Below are 16,855 nucleotides of genomic sequence, written 5' to 3'. Positions count from 1 at the left end.
TGGTTCGGAAATCTCAATTTAGTCCCTCGTTAGAAAAGTAATTGTAATGGATCCTTACTTATAAATTTGTGAGTCAAGTTAGTCCCTTTCGTTAAATATAAACAAACGGAGTTAATGGGATGATGATGTGGCAGTAGTTAGTGGTTAGGTGTCAAAACGCAATTGTGTGCGTGCTTACGTGTTGTTGAATCAGAGAAGTTTGGGTCCCTAAGTTGGGCATACACTTCCCTAACATCAACACTTCATACCCCTTTAGCACCCAGAAAACATGCAAATAAAAGCAAACTGGAATAGCAGAGACGCATTTTCATAAAGCAAAACAGAAGGCAGAAATAGTTTTTCTATCTAACAAGATCTCCCTCAACATTTCTATGCTACAACATTCATCAGATTAATTCCAAAACGGCCATGACTACTCACACTCACACTCATATTCACTCAACACACACTCATAGTTTCCAACCCCAATAGACAAAACATCGAACGAGGAGAATGGTGCTGACGGCGCCGATGAGGAAGCAAATTCCGGCGAGGACAACGGTGGCCAGTTTCGTTGACGGCGATTAATTTCGCTTGTGGCCCGAAAGACGGTGCTTGGGGTACGGCGACCGGCGGCAACCTTGGCCGTGATTTGTGGCGTTGGCGGCGTCCTGGTTCGAGACGTTTGGGCTTTCTCAAGTGCTGTTCGACAGAGAAGGGAGAGAGCTCGCGCCGAATCGGAGGGTGAGGAGGGCCTTGACGCTGCAACTGGCGGCGTCCTGGCTCGTGGCTCATGGTGGTCGGGCTTGCCCAGGCGACGGTAGATGTCGTTCTCAGACCCAAGGGGCTTCTGCTCTATCGCACGGAAATGGGGCAAGAGAGAAGATCTGACGCCGCAGCCAGCCGCGACCCTGGTGGCGCTTGGCGTCACCGGCGACGTCATGGACCAGGCGGAGGGCCTCTTCGCGGTGGCCGGTTTGGCGGGGGGCAGCTGTTACATAGAAACAAAGTTAGGGCAGCTGTTACAGAAATTGAGTTTTATTAGAAATTGGGGATAAATTGCGTTTTGACAACAACACACGCACACAATTGCGTTTTGACACCTAACCACTAACTACTGCCACATCATCATCCCATTAACTTCATTTGCTTATATTTAACGGAAGAGACTAACTTGACTCACAAATTTATAAGTAAGGATCCATTACAATTACTTTTCTAACGAGAGACTAACTTGAAATTTCCGAACTAAACTAGGGACAAAATTGGGTATTAAACCTATATATATCTATAACGAAGAAAATTTTAGTAAAGAAGATAGATGTAAATAATAATGTTACATTTGTTGATGTTTGATGCAGTACAATATTTAAAAAAGAACCTAACCTTCGTTGCATTTATACACCTGTACGTTTTACCTTGTCATAAATATCTCTCATCTCTCCGTCTATGCTCACTCCACTTGTGCCAAACTCAAGCGTGGTTGTTGCACTTCACTCACACTCAAACAAGTTCCACGCTTTTCTCTTTTTTTCTTTTTCTTTTTTCTTCTTTCTTCTTTCTCTCAGTTTATTCTCAACAAAAATCCAAGATTTTCTGGGTTCACACAAGCTTATCCTCTGCGCGCGCGCCTACAAGACTTCGATCACTCCTGTTTCACTCCAACACCGTCTCAGGGTTGCAAATACGTAAAATTAATTAATAAAAATACGTGCTTTTTTGATGGGTCACCCTTGAATTGCATCTTGTCTTTTCTTTTCGCTTAATTCTGACTTTTCCTTGCTTGTGACAGGTTTTCGTGACGTGGATAACTTCTGGGGCGGTGGTTTAAGCTTTGATCCGAGGGACTGGTATGCTTTTTTTTTTTCTTCTCTTTTCTGGTTCAATTGGGAGAGTTGAATTTGATTGTGGACTTTTCTTTAGTCTGTGCCGTTTTTGAGAATAAGAGGGAATTAGAAGGAAAGGGAAAAAATTGTCAACAATTGAGAGAGTTCAATTCACGGTGGCGTTTAAAAGGTTTAATTGAACAAGGGAAAAATGTATGGAATGTGATTGCTTGTATTATGAGTTATTTTCATATTTAAGGTTCCTTAAATTAAATTTTCCTTCTTTACAGAGAAGATCTCTAGTCTCTTGGAATTGGGTTTGTCCCGATGAAGCCTACTATGGCTCAGAATCAGAGTAATTGGGAAGCTGATAAAATGTATGTTGTCACTTGCTTTATTCTTGCCCTGTTCTTCTGTTTGACTCTAATTATAATTATAATAATAATTATTATTGTTATTTTTATTTCTCCCTTTTCTGCTTTGATCCTGACTTGTTTGTTTATTTGCTTCCCTATTTTTTTTTTGTTATTCTGCAGGCTTGATGTTTATATTTATGATTATTTAATGAAAAGAAAATTGCATGCCACTGCAAAAGCTTTTGTCGCAGAAGGAAAGGTTGCCACGGATCCAGTAGGTGAGATTGCTGATTATTTTTTACAATGTTAATGTTTTGCCTCACCACAATGGTCATTGTATGAATTAAGTCAAAATGTTTGTCTATTATTAGTCTTCTTTTTGGCTGGGTGACTAGTTTATTATTAGTCTATAGTTCATTGCTTTAGGGTTGGGTTTCTTTGTTAATCATGTACAGTGTGTTTGTTTGTGGGAATTAGGGGAAAAGGAAATATATTGGATTTGTAAATATAGGGCAAAGAGAAATTTTGAAGTGGGCCACGTCGAGAAGGACTTCTTCAATATCAACTGCGAAATGTGAAGGAAGAAGGGGATTATTATTATTTTTTTTCTTTTAAATGTTTGAAAAATCTAAAAACGTTTGTAACATTAACATATAAAATAATTTTATATCAAGGAAAATATAATATAATAGAAGAGTTTACTGTTGATACATGGTGAAAAAATTTATACTATCAACTAGTAAGATAACATCTTAAGTATGAATTTTAAAGTAGTTACCATAGTCACTTGCACTTAGATTATTTAGTGTGGGGTTGTTCCAGCTTATCCAATGGTCCAAATTTGAGTTCTGGGTAAGAATTGCATAGTTAATAGAATCCTATGAAATGGTATGTTTTGATATATACTTATATGTATCACAAGATAAATCTTAAATGACATTGTATCTTACTATAAATGAATTAATCTTTGTTATTTCTTATCACTGATTATATTCAAACGATTCCATGATTCATATGTTTACGATTTGATACAAAATTACAATTTGCGATTCAAAAGATAGCTTGGTGATTCTTAATTCAAATATCAATTTGATAACATTGATGAACTGTGTTCTGTACTTGGAGGGAGAATGTCCCGAGGAGGATTGGTAAAGAACAAAATGGTAATTATCATAATATTCAATGATTTTCAATAATATTACAATCTAGGATGAGTGGATATTGTACAAAAATTATACATTGATTTGATAGTGTATTTTAATTAAATTCATTTAATTAGTTTTTGTATCATTTCTTAATTTCTTTTCTCTCATCTAAAAGGTTAGGAAGAAATTTTTTCACTTTTTGTTTTTATTTCTCAGTTCAAACAAAGGCTTTTTCTACTGTATTCCCCTTTATTTGCATCCTCCACATTTCTTTCTTTCTCATTTTTTTCTTCCCTGTATCACTCCTAGTCGAGGGCAGTAGAGAATTGGTTTCTCTGGTAAATCAACTTATCCTCTGAACTTGTGCTTTTTCCTTTCTCTTTCCTTACAAAATCTCGGCTTTTGTTTAAACCTTGTTGTTCAAACATTGGGGGACATTATTACTAGTTTATGATAGTATATATGTTTGAGGTGGTTGAGCAATGGAATTTATGTTTGAGCTGTATTGTTTGGTCCTTGACAGCTATTGATGCACCTGGAGGATTCCTTTATGAGTGGTGGTCTGTCTTTTGGGACATATTCATCTCAAGGACAAATGAGAAACATTCTGAGGCTGCTGCAGCTTACATTGAGGTAATCTTATCATGTTGAATCTATGTTTTTCTGTTCCTTTGTTATTATTGCAGCAAACTGAATATATATTTGCATGTTGGTAGACACAGCAAACAAAAGTTAGAGAACACCAACAACTTCAAATACAGCAGATGCAGCTAATGCAGCAACGCAATGCACAATTACAGCGAAGAGATCCTAATCATCCTGCTCTTGGTAGTTCCATAAATGCTATGAACTCTGAAGGAATGTTGGGACAGCAACCAGCAAGTGTGTTGGCAATGAAAATGTATGAAGATCGAATGAAACACCCCCAACCAATGGATTCAGAGGCATCTCCAACTCTTATTGATGCTAATAGGATGGCCTTACTCAAATCAGCAGCTAGTCATCAAGGGTAAATAAATTTGCTTTAGTTTTTAGTTACTGTAGGTTAGAGAGTTATTCTTAACTGGATCTTAACAACTTTGATTGGGCTGTTCATATTTTGGATTCTTTTTGCTGCCTCAGCCAATTGGTTCATGGAAATTCAGGGAATATGTCAACTGCATTGCACCAAATTCCTGGGCGAACTCCTTTGACCACTGTAACTACTTCAACCATATTCTATGTTGGCGATTTCTTGAGCTTTTTCTACTATTTTCTCTTCTACATGTGACAAGCAACTTGACAAATTATGTTTACAGGACATAAAAACAGAAGTTAATTTAGGGGCCCCTCCAAAGAGTTTGCCTATGGATACATCAGTTTATCGACAAGCAATTTTACAATCAAAATCAGGGCTAGGGAGTGCAGGTATTACCACTGTGCCACCTTCATGTTGTTACATCAAATTTCTACCTTAATGACTATATATGAATAATTTTAACTTTCTGTCTTCATAAATAGTCCAATTCTTATTTTATAGGTGAATTAGTCAAAATATCTGTGTCTAGTTCTTTTTCTGTCTTCATCATTAATCTTTTTTCTTTCTGTGGATTGCTGTGGTTTAGAAGGCCACATTGCTGGTGCGCGTGACATGTTTTCAGTGGTGAAAAATGAAAGATAGTTTTGTTTCCTGTTGTCTTTCTTAATAATCGTTTGTCAAGTTCAAAATTTTGGTTTCCAATATATCTTAAGTGATGAAGGAAGTTCCTCATTGGAAATGCAAGCTTTGCAACCTTGCAGTGGATTCGGTCACGCATTTGTAGTGTGGGTTTTATGTGTAGTTATAATATTAATTCCTTGCAAATGGATTCGCTCATGATGGCCTTGTTATGACATTAATACCTAAATTTGTCTTCCATATATATTGCAGAATAGTAGACATGGTGGAATCTTTCTATTGACACTTATGATTTTGTTTATTAATTATCCTTCAGGATTAAATCAAGGTGTTACAGGTCTTCCATTGAAGGGTTGGCCTCTAGCATCTGTAAGTTGAATGGTATCTTCATAAATGTTGTTTCTCTTTAGGCTATTGAACTCCTTGAGAGTGGAATTATTGACCAATTCTTTCTTTTACAGGGAATTGATCAACTAAGGCCTAATTTGGGTGTACAAGTTCCGAAGCCCAATTTGACAACCCAGAACCAATTTGTCATGTCATCACAACAGCAACAGGTCTTGACTCAGAATAACCTTGGAAATTCTAGTTATGGTGACATGGATCCTCGTAGGCTTTCTGGTCTTCCTCGAGGTAGCTTGAGTGCAAAGGATGGTCAATCTACCAGGAACGATGGATCTATTTGCTCCCAAATGCAGTCTGATTCACCTAAGGTTGGACTAGCTTTTTAAATTTTTTGAAATGTCAATTAAAATTTAAAAACATCAATATTCAGTTAACATGTAAAATATCTTTCAATTCAACGGGTATCACATGTGGAAAACTTTTAAGAATAGACTAAAGTTCTCAGAATTGCTTGAGTGAGAGCTTCTAGCACACTTGGTAGTTCATAGTTCTATACATACAAAAACATAGCCTTGTCCCATTAGTTGGTTCGTCTATATATAAAAAAATAGAGGAATTAGTACATCTTATTCGTAAAATATAAAGAATTAAAATATCTTATATGATTCCAATCTTTAGAATTATACATCATTCCTAATGACTGCACTATAATTATTTCCAACATAATCAATGTTTTATATTGTATTTGCCTTGTGTTAATACAAATTGCAACAAAGTACACACTTCGAGATCAATTTTAATATTCCCTTTTGGTTTTATCTTTAATGGGTGTAGCAGATGAAGATGGCCCAGTCACAACATTCATTATCTCAACAACAGGAGCAATTACAGCAGCATCAACTGCAGCAGGTTGTGCTTAATGTCTCACTTTTTTCTTGGTGGATGGTGACCTGATGTACTTCGTACCAAGTGTCCCCACCAAAATTTATCTCAATTTTAAAGCTAATTAACTTGGTGTTTCTGCTTTGACATCAGAATAACAGAAAAAGAAAACAGCATTCTGGAGCTGCCAATAGCACTGGCACTGGTAACACTGCTGTTCCTTCACCTAATTCACCACCATCAACTCATACACCTGGTGATGGATTAAATACAGCAAACAACATGCAGCATGTTAACAATGTGCAAAAGAGCATGATGATGTATGGTACAGAGGCAACAGGAGGCCTTGCATCATCCTCCAATTTACTGGTAAGTTTTGTCAATAATATTAGTTTATTTTTGTGTTTGTCATCATATAAATTATGTATTCTTTGCACATTTGATGTGCTTATCTTGATTGTTGACCTGTATGGCATATGTTTTTACTTTGTACTTACAGTTCATTGTTCTACATTACATATGTTTATTTCAGTTGTGATTAGTTGAAACGTTCTATTTAGCTAACTATTCAGATTGCCGCAAACAAGTAATAGTCCACATGATGTTTTGATATTAGTCAATCAGGCGGGTTTAAGAAGTAGATTCTATTACTAGACTAAGATACATCAAATTATTTTAGAATTAACTGGATCATAGCTTCCAATCAAATTCTATTATATTGATAGCTCTCATCAGCTGTTATATTGTTCTTATCAGTTGTACAGAACCGAAACTAACTAGAACACTGGTTATATAATGTCACAATAACCATTAATCTTGATGAGAATATTTGAGTGTCCATGTTTTGAGATATACTGAGTTAATAAGCTTTTTTGAGCTCTGGGCACTATTATTTCATAAACCAGGAGGACATGGAACGATTTGGAGATGTTGATGCCTTAGATGATAATGTAGAATCCTTTCTATCAAATGATGGTGGAGATGGTGGAAATCTCTATGGAGCAGTGAAACAAAGCCCAGCTGAGCAACAGAAAGAGTCTTCAAAAGGTAATCTTTATATATGACTCTCTTCCCTATCTAAGTATTACTGAAAATTATCATTAACCTCCTTTTTCATTTCAGGTTTCACCTTTGCAGAAGTTAGTAGCATAAGATCGAGGAACAGCAAAGTTACGTGCTGTCACTTTTCTTCAGATGGAAAGTGGCTTGCCAGTGCTGGAGATGACATGAAGGTAATTCCCTTGAATAATAAAGATAGTGTGCATCATTAAAGGAACGTTGGTAATTTTTTTTTTCCTTGTGAATTATCTTTTTCTATTGTATAGATAATAGGATTATGCTGATTGATTTTTTGTGCACATAAATGATTGTTTTGTGAGAAATTGGTCTCTCGTATTTGGCTAATTTTCAAAACAACTGGTTTGAGCAAATTTTCATTCAATATATAAATTCAAATACTAAAAGTTGTATATGTTGCTTTTTCGTGGGGATGTATTCATTAGGTTGTCTTCTGGAACATGGACACTTTTAAGACAGAGAACAGTCCTGCAGAACACAAAGCAGTTATTACAGATGTCCGTTATAGACCAAATTCACTTCAGGTGGCAACTGCCTCAATGGATAAATGTGTGCGGTTATGGGACACAACAAATGTAATGGTCTTTTTCCTGTTTTACTATAAATTATGTGTAGCTCATACATATGATGTTTAAAACTTGTAACTAGATTCTAGCTGCTTCAGGCCTTGTTCCCTGCGTTTGTAATTATATTCTATTAGCTGCAATTAACTTTTTTTCTTTCTTTCTTTCAACGCACAGCCTAACCGCTGTGTACAAGAATATAGTGGGCACTCTTCACCTATAGTGTCTCTTGATTTCCATCCTAAGAAGACTGAACTTTTCTGCTTCTGCGATGGAGAAAATGAAATTCGGTATTGGAATATTAATTCTCCCAACAGCATGCGAGCAACTAAGGTTTGTTGAGTAAATGCATTTATCATTTCCTCTGAATATTTTGTGATGCGTGTGATATTTTTCTCACAATTGATTGTTTTAGGGAGGTAATACACAAGTGAGGTTTCAGCCTAGACTGGGGCATTTACTAGCAGCAGGTTCTGATAAAGGAGTGTCAATTTTTGATGTTGAATCTGACACAAAAATCTACTCCCTGCAGGTATAGTCCATATGCACATTTGCTTGGTTATCTATAATGTAGTAGTGTAATGTAATCTGATTTCAACAAAGGCCATTCAAATTGTATAATCACAGAGATGAATTTTAAACCCATCCTTCATAAATTGAGGGTTGTTTGTCTTATATAAGTTTCTTATCAGCTAATATCTAAATATTTGATGGAGTTTGTTCTATTTTCTCTGTTCTCCTCTTTCTATTTTTATCGATGTCCGTTATAATAATCTAATTTGCAGTATAGATGAAAAAATATAACTTGGCAAATCAGAGAGGCAATAATTTGTTAGAGGAAGACGTCTGTTATAATTATCTAATTTGCAGTATAGATGGAAAAATTAACTTGGCAAATCAGAAAGCAAATGAGACGCAATAATTTGTTTGAGGAACTGAAGATTTGTTATGGAACATTACTATCTTATTTGGAAGTTTGCATCTTTGATGGATTTTTGTTGTTTAAATTAAATCATTTTGTGTTTGTAGGGTCATCCTGATCCAGTGAGCTATATTTGCTGGGATGGAAATGGTGAAGCCTTGGCATCTGTGAGTCTTAATATGGTAAAGATTTGGAGTTTGAACTCAGGAGAATGCATTCAAGAGATCAGCTCTACCGGAAGCGGATTTCATTCCTGTGTTTTTCATCCAAGTTATTCAACTTTGTTGGTGATTGGAGGATTTTCGGTAAGCTTTTGTACATTGCCTTTTGTAACTTGTAATAAACACATGGTTTCAAAAATCAATCTTCTGGACTTGCATGCATCAGACAATGGAAAAACATTCCACTAAACTTGGGTTGGCTTGGATGAAAAAATACCATTAGGCTCCATCAAAACCCAGAAATTCAACACATCCATTATGATTACGTGGTCTTCATTGCTTCAAACTTTCCATCAGATCAATAACACTCAATCTTCTGGTTTCGTTTCTTTCACTTCCATTTAACTTGGATAGAAAAAAAGTATAATAAATTGAGTCATATGTCTTCCATGAACCAGCTATAACATTTCCGAGGCAGCTAAATCCTGAAAATAGGATTTTCATAAAGTCTCAAACCATCAGAAGGAAAAAGAAAGGCTTACCTTGAGAAGTTTTACTACATTGGTCTTTTAGTGATAATGTGTTAATCAAGAGCTAATTTACTAATATACATTTTTTTCTTCCTTATGGTTTTGCAGTGCTTAGAGTTATGGAACATGAGCGAGAACAAAAGCATGACAATTCCTGCACATGAAAATGTAATATCTAGCATGGCTCAGTCTTCTGTCACTGGAATGGTTGCATCTGCAAGTTTTGACAACTATGTAAAGGTGTGGAAATAAAATCCGTATTTAGATCCTAACACCACCTATATTCTTTATCAACAGAGACCTTACTCAAAGCAAAAAGGGGTCTCTGAATTTAGTTTTCCCTTTTTTTTCCCTTTTTATATAATAGTGCCAATCCAAACCCCTTACCATTACCTTAATCTTAGTTGTCTTCTACGTAGATGTTGCAATAAGGTGTATTACTAGACTCACGTAAATATATATACAATTTTGCATTTAGTTGTAAACATGAAGAAATTGCACTCAGCTGCAGTGCATTTTTTATTCATAGGGTTTTAATATATATTGTATGTTGGTTGTGAAAACTAGTGGAATTTTCTCACCACCATCGTGTGATAATATATTTCTTTCGCTTTGTGCAATTCATTTTTATAGCAGCACCAGCAAAATTCAAGGTAATTTATTTTCCCACTCAAGAAATCCATTATTGTCCTTGGAGCTTAATTATTTACTTCAAGAAATTAAATCCTGTACTATTAATTACATCATTCAATATTTTTTAACAGTTATATTTTTCAAAACTCAGACTAAAATACCAAATTTAAAGTTATTTGATATTTTATTAGCTAATAATAAAATTCACATATTATATATATAAGGAAACCTTACAGACCCAAAACAACAAAATACCAACTCAAGTTAAAATCGAATCCCCTTGTATAAATCCTTTTCAGTAAGCAAATTTGTGTAATTTTGTAAAAAAAATTGTGCACTATGTAATCCACCCCATTTAGTCCGTAAATTATATTCAGTCTAATTTGGAAGGACGTCAACATTTATTTCTAGTGTTATAACCAAATTATATTTATTTTTATATTTGTTTTCATTTATTTTTTATGCGATATTTTATCTATTCACAATCATTTCACTGTAGTTTAATGCTCATTTGACACCTTGTGTACGACAAACTAGTATTATAGTCGATTTTTTTATTTTTATTTTTGGTAGTAAATTCTTGCAAGAAAATGAGTATCATTCCGAAGATGGAGAAGTTAAGAGACCCATCTTGATAAACTTAATGCAAAGATGATTCTACTAACTTATTTCCCACCATCCTATGAGAACTTGGCCAGTTATTGGAGCACAAGAAATTATTGTTGTTAAGACCATGATCGTATAATACATGTATAAAAGTATTAAATCACACTTCGTGAAAAGTTTTGATTATTAAAAATATAAGTAACCAAATTCGATGAAACTTCTAACACATTTTCTGTTTAGCAAAGTTACTATCATATATTAGAACCTTATATTATGTTATGTTATACGATATTAAAGAGTATTAAAGATGAAAATACAAATTAGCTTTATAAAGAATGTTGAATAGAGTATGAGATTTTTTTTCACGTACTAATAGACCATATAACAAATAAACTAAAATAACATAACAAATTATACTAGTTCGTCCATAGCTCTTACATCCATTTATCTTTTAAGAAAATTTTCAAACAATTTCATTAAATATTGATTACAAATGACTTGAGATAACAACGCGACAAGATGAGAATATGTTTTGCTATCCTATATTCATCCTTAAAGAAAAAAAAAATCACTTCTATCCCCGTATCTAAGCTAAACAGGTATCAAATTTTTGTCTCTTTCCCATCTCCACCAAACAATGAGTATATACTCATTGTACCCATATATATTTTCTTACTATTTTAATATCAATTACTTATTTTTTATAAAATAATAGAAAATTACGGCAAACGAATATAATATTATCAAATATTAAATATCAAAAGAAGATATTCTTATTTTTTAATATCAAATATTTTAAAAAAATTATAATTATATACATTTTGAATTAAAATACCAAATAAAATTTAATGAGAACAAAATTATTTTATTAAATTTGAAAACATTAATGAAACCTAGTCGATAAAATTTAAAAATATTTTTTAAAAAATATAAAAGGAAAACAAATATTCAAATTAAAAAATATTTTAAACGTCTCTTTACTTCAAAATGTAAATTCTAATGAAATTTATTTTTTTTATACACTAATAAAAATTGTAATACGTCACTTGATCAAAATCACAAAGAGCAAAGATTAAACTAATAATAATTAAAATTTAACATAGATATTTCATTTTTGAACTTTGATATATGTTGGACAATAATAAAAAAGATTTATGATAATCATAATAAATTATTATATTATAGTAAATAAAATTTATTTATACAATTATAATGATAAAATTACACTTATGATAATGAATTAGAAAATAAAAATAATCATATAAAACAAATCAAAACAATATTTTACATGATAAAAATAAATAAGAAATAAAATGTTAAAAAAAATTATCAAATGTGTTTTTTAGAAACTATTTAATAGATCGTTGAATGAAATTACATAAAGAAAAACAAATGTATAATTAAAAGTATAATAAGATAAAAATACCTTAGAGATGTAAGAAAAATTTTCAAATAACAACCTACTTGAACTTTGTTCAGTGAAATAAAAAAGTTCTTCAAATGAAACAAAAATTAATAATGAGAAGATAATTTTTTATATTACTTAGTAAATGAAAGATTTTTGTTATACGAAAAAAAACACAACAAATAAAAATATTAAAAAGAGTTGAAATATTCAAATGTGAAATATAAAAATATTTAATTGAGATACATCATTTGACCATAATTAAACGTGTTAAAAGGAAAAATATCTTGAAAATATAAATTAATTTCATGACAAGACAAACAATTACAAAAAATAAAAAAAATTAAAAGTAAGTATATATATATATATATATATATATATATATATGTGGTTACTTAATAAACTATGTGTATTTTAATAATTTAAAAAGAGACGAGGATGAAGGCAAAAATAGATATGGGAGCAGGAAAAAAATGTATATACACATACCCATCATCATATCCAATTGAAATAGGAACAAATTTGGACAATACTCACAGGGACGAGTTTTTTTTTTCATCCCTATAAATGAGTATACAAATCACTTTTGATCATGTCTTCTCAATATTCCCCCTAAGATTAAGAGAAAGAGTATTATTCAATTGTCTCTCCTAATTACAAATACAAACTACAAAAATGTTAAATTTTACCAATGGTTAATTTTTACATTATCGACAGTTTTAATCACTGGTAAATACATTTCCCACGATTGCAAAAATTGTCGGGAAAAACAACATTGACAAATAATTTCCAGCGATTTTCTGGAAACCGCCACTACTTGTTGGGGTTCTGGGAAATCACTGCTACTTGCTGAAGTTCTAAGAAATCGCGGCTACTTGCTGAAGTTTTGAAAAATTGTCGCTATTTAATGAAGTTTTGGAAAATCGTCCTTACTTGTTAGAGTTCTAGAAAACCGTCGGGACTTGCTAAGGTTTTTGAAAACCACTGATACTTGTTGGAGTTTCCCCGGTGGTTTCCCAAAACCATCGCTAGTTGTTGGGGTTACCCAATAGAGGTTTCCAAAACTGCCGAGACTAAAAATCATTTTAATTTTTTTTTGTGCATTATTGAAATTGTTTAATCATCATAAAAAAAGATTTAATAATAAACCAAAATTAAATAATCTAAAAAAAATATAAATATTATTATATAAAGTAAACTATAAACATTAGAAATACAATTAATTATTCAACATAAGTAATAGCATTGTTCAATCCTAAAAATTAATAATTAAATATATTCTCAATAACATTCATTAATTTTGTTCTTCATTATCCTCACCATTTGGTACGCTACCTTTATCAAATGTCTACAATAAAAAATAATAGTTAATCAGTAAAATATTATACCAAGTCTGCAATCTACGCTTGTTGCTATTGGAGTTTTCTATTGTTGTCTACTACTTGAATTGAACCACTCTATGAGATTACAAGGCAAATTAAAGATGAATCAGGGGTGGTGGGAAAAAGGTAGAAGGATGGAAAATGGAATTGAGATGAGTTTCAAGCCACCATGGAATTACGAATTGCAGGGGAAGACAACTTAACGATGAACTAAAAAATAATCCAATTTAGAGATTGTGACAATGTCAAACAACGACGAAGAGAATGAACGGAGAACAAAATAGAGGTTCAAGCGACAACGACAATACAATGACGGGTGAAGCACCAATACTCTGTAATGAAGAAGAAAGAAAACGTGAACTTAAGGATTGTTATAATGCCTAACAACGACAAACACAATGAACAAAAAACAGAAGAAAGGTTCAAGCAACAATGGCGGCACAATAATGGAGGAGAACAATACATCAACATAGGGATTGTGGTTTGACGAAAAAATGCCAACACAATGAAAGGAGAAGAGAAGACACATTAAGACGACAACAACAACACGACGACGGGGCCAAGGATGAAGAAAACGCCAACTTTGAATTTGCGATTTGACAAAATTAGGGTTGTTGAGTGAAAAATCACAGGTCGACGAGACCAACAAGTGAAGAAGAAGAGGTAGCATGAGCGCGGTTTGGAAAAATTAGGGTTGTGGGAATAATTTCAAAACACTTACTGGTGTTTCTTGTCAGGAGCGGCTGCAGCGGAATGGTTAGCGTGGAATAACAAACCAAGAGGGTTTTTAATACTAACGTGTGCCTTTTAATTTCTACTCAATTAAACTTACCAAGCAATTAATAAAGACAAATAAAGAGAGTAAGGTTGAGAGAAATTTGCACAGATGATTTTATCCTGGTTCGGATCTTACCAATCCTACGTCCAGTCGTTTATCTCAAAGCAAGATAAACAATTCACTAATCACAAAACAATTACAAATTACAATCACAAAGAAACAATTTGTAAGAGTTTAGAAACCACCTCTCTTGATACCACAAGAGATGAAACTACACCTCCTTTGAGTCTTCACAAAGGATGAACACCTCCTCCGAATACTTCACGAAGGATGATTCTCTTCCGAACACCTCCTTAGACACACCAAGGATGAACCGACTATTTCCTCTGTCACCGTAGCAGCACTTCACCAGCTCCACAGACAAGATTTTCACAAGCCGAACAAGAACACACAAGTCTCAAGAATTTCTGAGTATTTTGAGCACAAGGGAAGAGTTTCTGTGTCTCTGATTGTTTTTCTTGAGAGGAAATGAGAGTCTATTTATAGACTCATCCAAAGGCTCTTCCATTTACTAAAAGACAAATTTAACGGCTACTTTGTCCAACGGCCATAAACGGCTACTTTGTCCAACGGCCATAAACGGATACTTTGTCCAACGGTCATAAACGGCTAGTTTGTCCAATAGTTATAAATGGCTAGTTTCTTCAACGACTAGTTTCTCCCACGTCCGTGTTAAGTGCGATACTCTTACCGTTAACCGTCACTATTCACGTGAATAGTGTTACTATTCATGTGAATAGTAATATAGTGTTTTGTTGCAATGATTTACTATAGTAATTTTACAAAACACTCTTCTTTTTCTTATCTAAGTCCTATACACTAAACTACAATTATTACAAAAGCTTTCCATAGCAATACAAGTCTTCATAACATCTTGAATCTTGATTTCTCTTGACTTGATTTGGACATCATCAAAACTTCATCTTTAACATTTTGCTAACAATCTCCCCCTTTTTGATGATGATCAAAAACTCCTTTGATTTAAAGCTTTTGGTAATAATCTGTATTTAAAACACAACTTAAGGAAGAAAAAGGTGCATTAATGAATAAGCACAAATAGCACAAATAGGCAAATAAGCTTTAAACATTTTCTCCCCCTTTTTGATCATAATTAAAAAGTTGTGTTGATGTTCTTCCCCTAAGATAATACTCCCCCTTAATAAAAGCATGTATGCAAATTTAAAGATTCATTTAAACATGCACAATAGGATATTTAAAGCAAATATTTTTAGGAGAAAGAGCTTATAAAACATTGTTAAGATCTTCATCTTGAGGATTGTCATCATTCTTTGCTTCATTTGTTGTCTTCTACAAATCTTCATCATTGCCTGCATGTAATTCAACTGACTCAAGAGGTTTTGCCTCAAGGTCTACAATTTCATCAAAGACAACATGCACATATTCTTCTATTTCAAATGTTTTCCGTTTGAAAAATAGTTCCATCTACATTGGAATAAAAATTTCTTAATTCTTCTTTTCAAATATTTAGAACAAAAACATTTTTTTTAAAACATTTTTCTTAAATATTGTTTTAAAGAAATGCTAAATTTTAAACAATAGGTACCCAACTATTTTTATGGGTCCTTTGGGTTAGTTTGAAAATTTGAAATCATTTTACAACCCAAATATATCTACCACTTGGAACACCATAATGCTTAATTTTACATTTGTTTGATGTATGACCCTTTTTCATACAATAAAAGCATGATACAACATTTGTGTTCCTATAAGTTGTTCCTTTTTCTACCCAAGTTCTAAGGGTTCTATGATTGTGTTTATTTTTAATTCTAGGAACATACTTATTTTTAACAACCTTATTTTCATTAGTTTTACTACATTCTCCTGAGGTTGTTTCATCTAGTAGTTTCTTATGATTAACACAAGATGCACATTTATCACTACTAGTAAATTTACCTTTTTCATAAATTAAAACTTTATTTTTCAAATCTTTATTTTCTTCAAAAATATTTTCCAAATTTAATTTTAAATTCTTATTTTCTTCAAGAATATTTTCAAAATTTAACTTTAAATTTTTAAAATCCTTTTTCAATTTTTGATGGGCTTTATCTAATTTTTCAGATTCTACTATTAAAGCAGCATAAATTTCATGCAATTCATTTTCACTAATTTGACTGGAATTATCAGAATCGCTAGATGTACTTACTTGGCTTCCAGCGTCGTCGTTCACTACTAAACAGATGTTTGCTTCTTCATCTGAGTAGCTTGAATCTGAAATGGTCTCATTGTCGTCTTCCCATGCAATGTATGCCTTCTTTTTCTTGAAGAATTTCTTTTCTTTCTTTTCTTCACCTTTCCTTTGATTTGGGCAGTCTGCTTTTAAATGTCCCTTTTCTCCGCAACCGTAGCATCGGTAATTTGAGGAAGATACTGGATTATCTTTCTTTTCATATCTAAATTTTCCTTTACCTTTAGACTTCATGAACTTGTTGAGTCTTTTTATCATGAGTCTCAATTCTTCTTCTTCGTCTGAGTCTTCATCTTCCGATTTACCTTTGCTTCTTTCAACCTCAGATTTCAAGGCTAGACT

At 33.0% G+C, this 16,855-nt stretch overlaps 2 protein-coding genes across 6 annotated transcripts; one reads left to right on the top strand and one right to left on the bottom strand.

The window, feature by feature from the left end:
• Window positions 1-314: 314 nt before the first annotated feature.
• Window positions 315-1,524, bottom strand: LOC128195456 (uncharacterized). 2 transcript variants are annotated; one of them, XM_052873124.1, is made up of 2 exons: window positions 1,398-1,524; window positions 315-970 (listed from the first exon to the last, which is right to left on the bottom strand). In XM_052873124.1, the coding sequence occupies exons 1-2, from the start codon at window positions 1,416-1,418 to the stop codon at window positions 413-415; spliced, it is 579 nt and encodes a 192-aa protein (XP_052729084.1). In that variant the 5' UTR covers window positions 1,419-1,524; the 3' UTR covers window positions 315-412. The 2 variants fall into 2 exon arrangements, with proteins under 2 accessions (XP_052729084.1, XP_052729085.1); XM_052873125.1 differs by having other exon boundaries at window positions 1,366-1,495.
• Window positions 1,384-10,063, top strand: LOC108318704 (transcriptional corepressor LEUNIG_HOMOLOG). Of its 4 annotated transcripts, none has more exons than XM_017556424.2 (19): window positions 1,384-1,656; window positions 1,772-1,829; window positions 2,096-2,182; window positions 2,342-2,439; window positions 3,830-3,939; window positions 4,023-4,315; window positions 4,429-4,504; window positions 4,605-4,713; window positions 5,280-5,332; window positions 5,425-5,676; window positions 6,143-6,217; window positions 6,344-6,559; window positions 7,096-7,237; window positions 7,313-7,422; window positions 7,693-7,842; window positions 8,008-8,163; window positions 8,246-8,362; window positions 8,860-9,057; window positions 9,552-10,063. In XM_017556424.2, the coding sequence occupies exons 3-19, from the start codon at window positions 2,133-2,135 to the stop codon at window positions 9,693-9,695; spliced, it is 2,349 nt and encodes a 782-aa protein (XP_017411913.1). In that variant the 5' UTR covers window positions 1,384-1,656; window positions 1,772-1,829; window positions 2,096-2,132; the 3' UTR covers window positions 9,696-10,063. The 4 variants fall into 4 exon arrangements, with proteins under 4 accessions (XP_017411913.1, XP_052729083.1, XP_017411914.1 ...); XM_052873123.1 differs by having other exon boundaries at window positions 1,440-1,656; window positions 6,146-6,217; XM_017556425.2 differs by having other exon boundaries at window positions 1,440-1,667; window positions 6,146-6,217.
• Window positions 10,064-16,855: the final 6,792 nt, after the last annotated feature.

The sequence above is a fragment of the Vigna angularis genome, chromosome 2 (assembly GCF_016808095.1).
Source record: "Vigna angularis cultivar LongXiaoDou No.4 chromosome 2, ASM1680809v1, whole genome shotgun sequence".
Taxonomy (NCBI): Eukaryota; Viridiplantae; Streptophyta; class Magnoliopsida; order Fabales; family Fabaceae; genus Vigna; species Vigna angularis.
The sequence above is the reverse complement of the archived record's forward strand: the minus strand, read 5'-3'. Positions and strand labels throughout refer to the sequence as shown.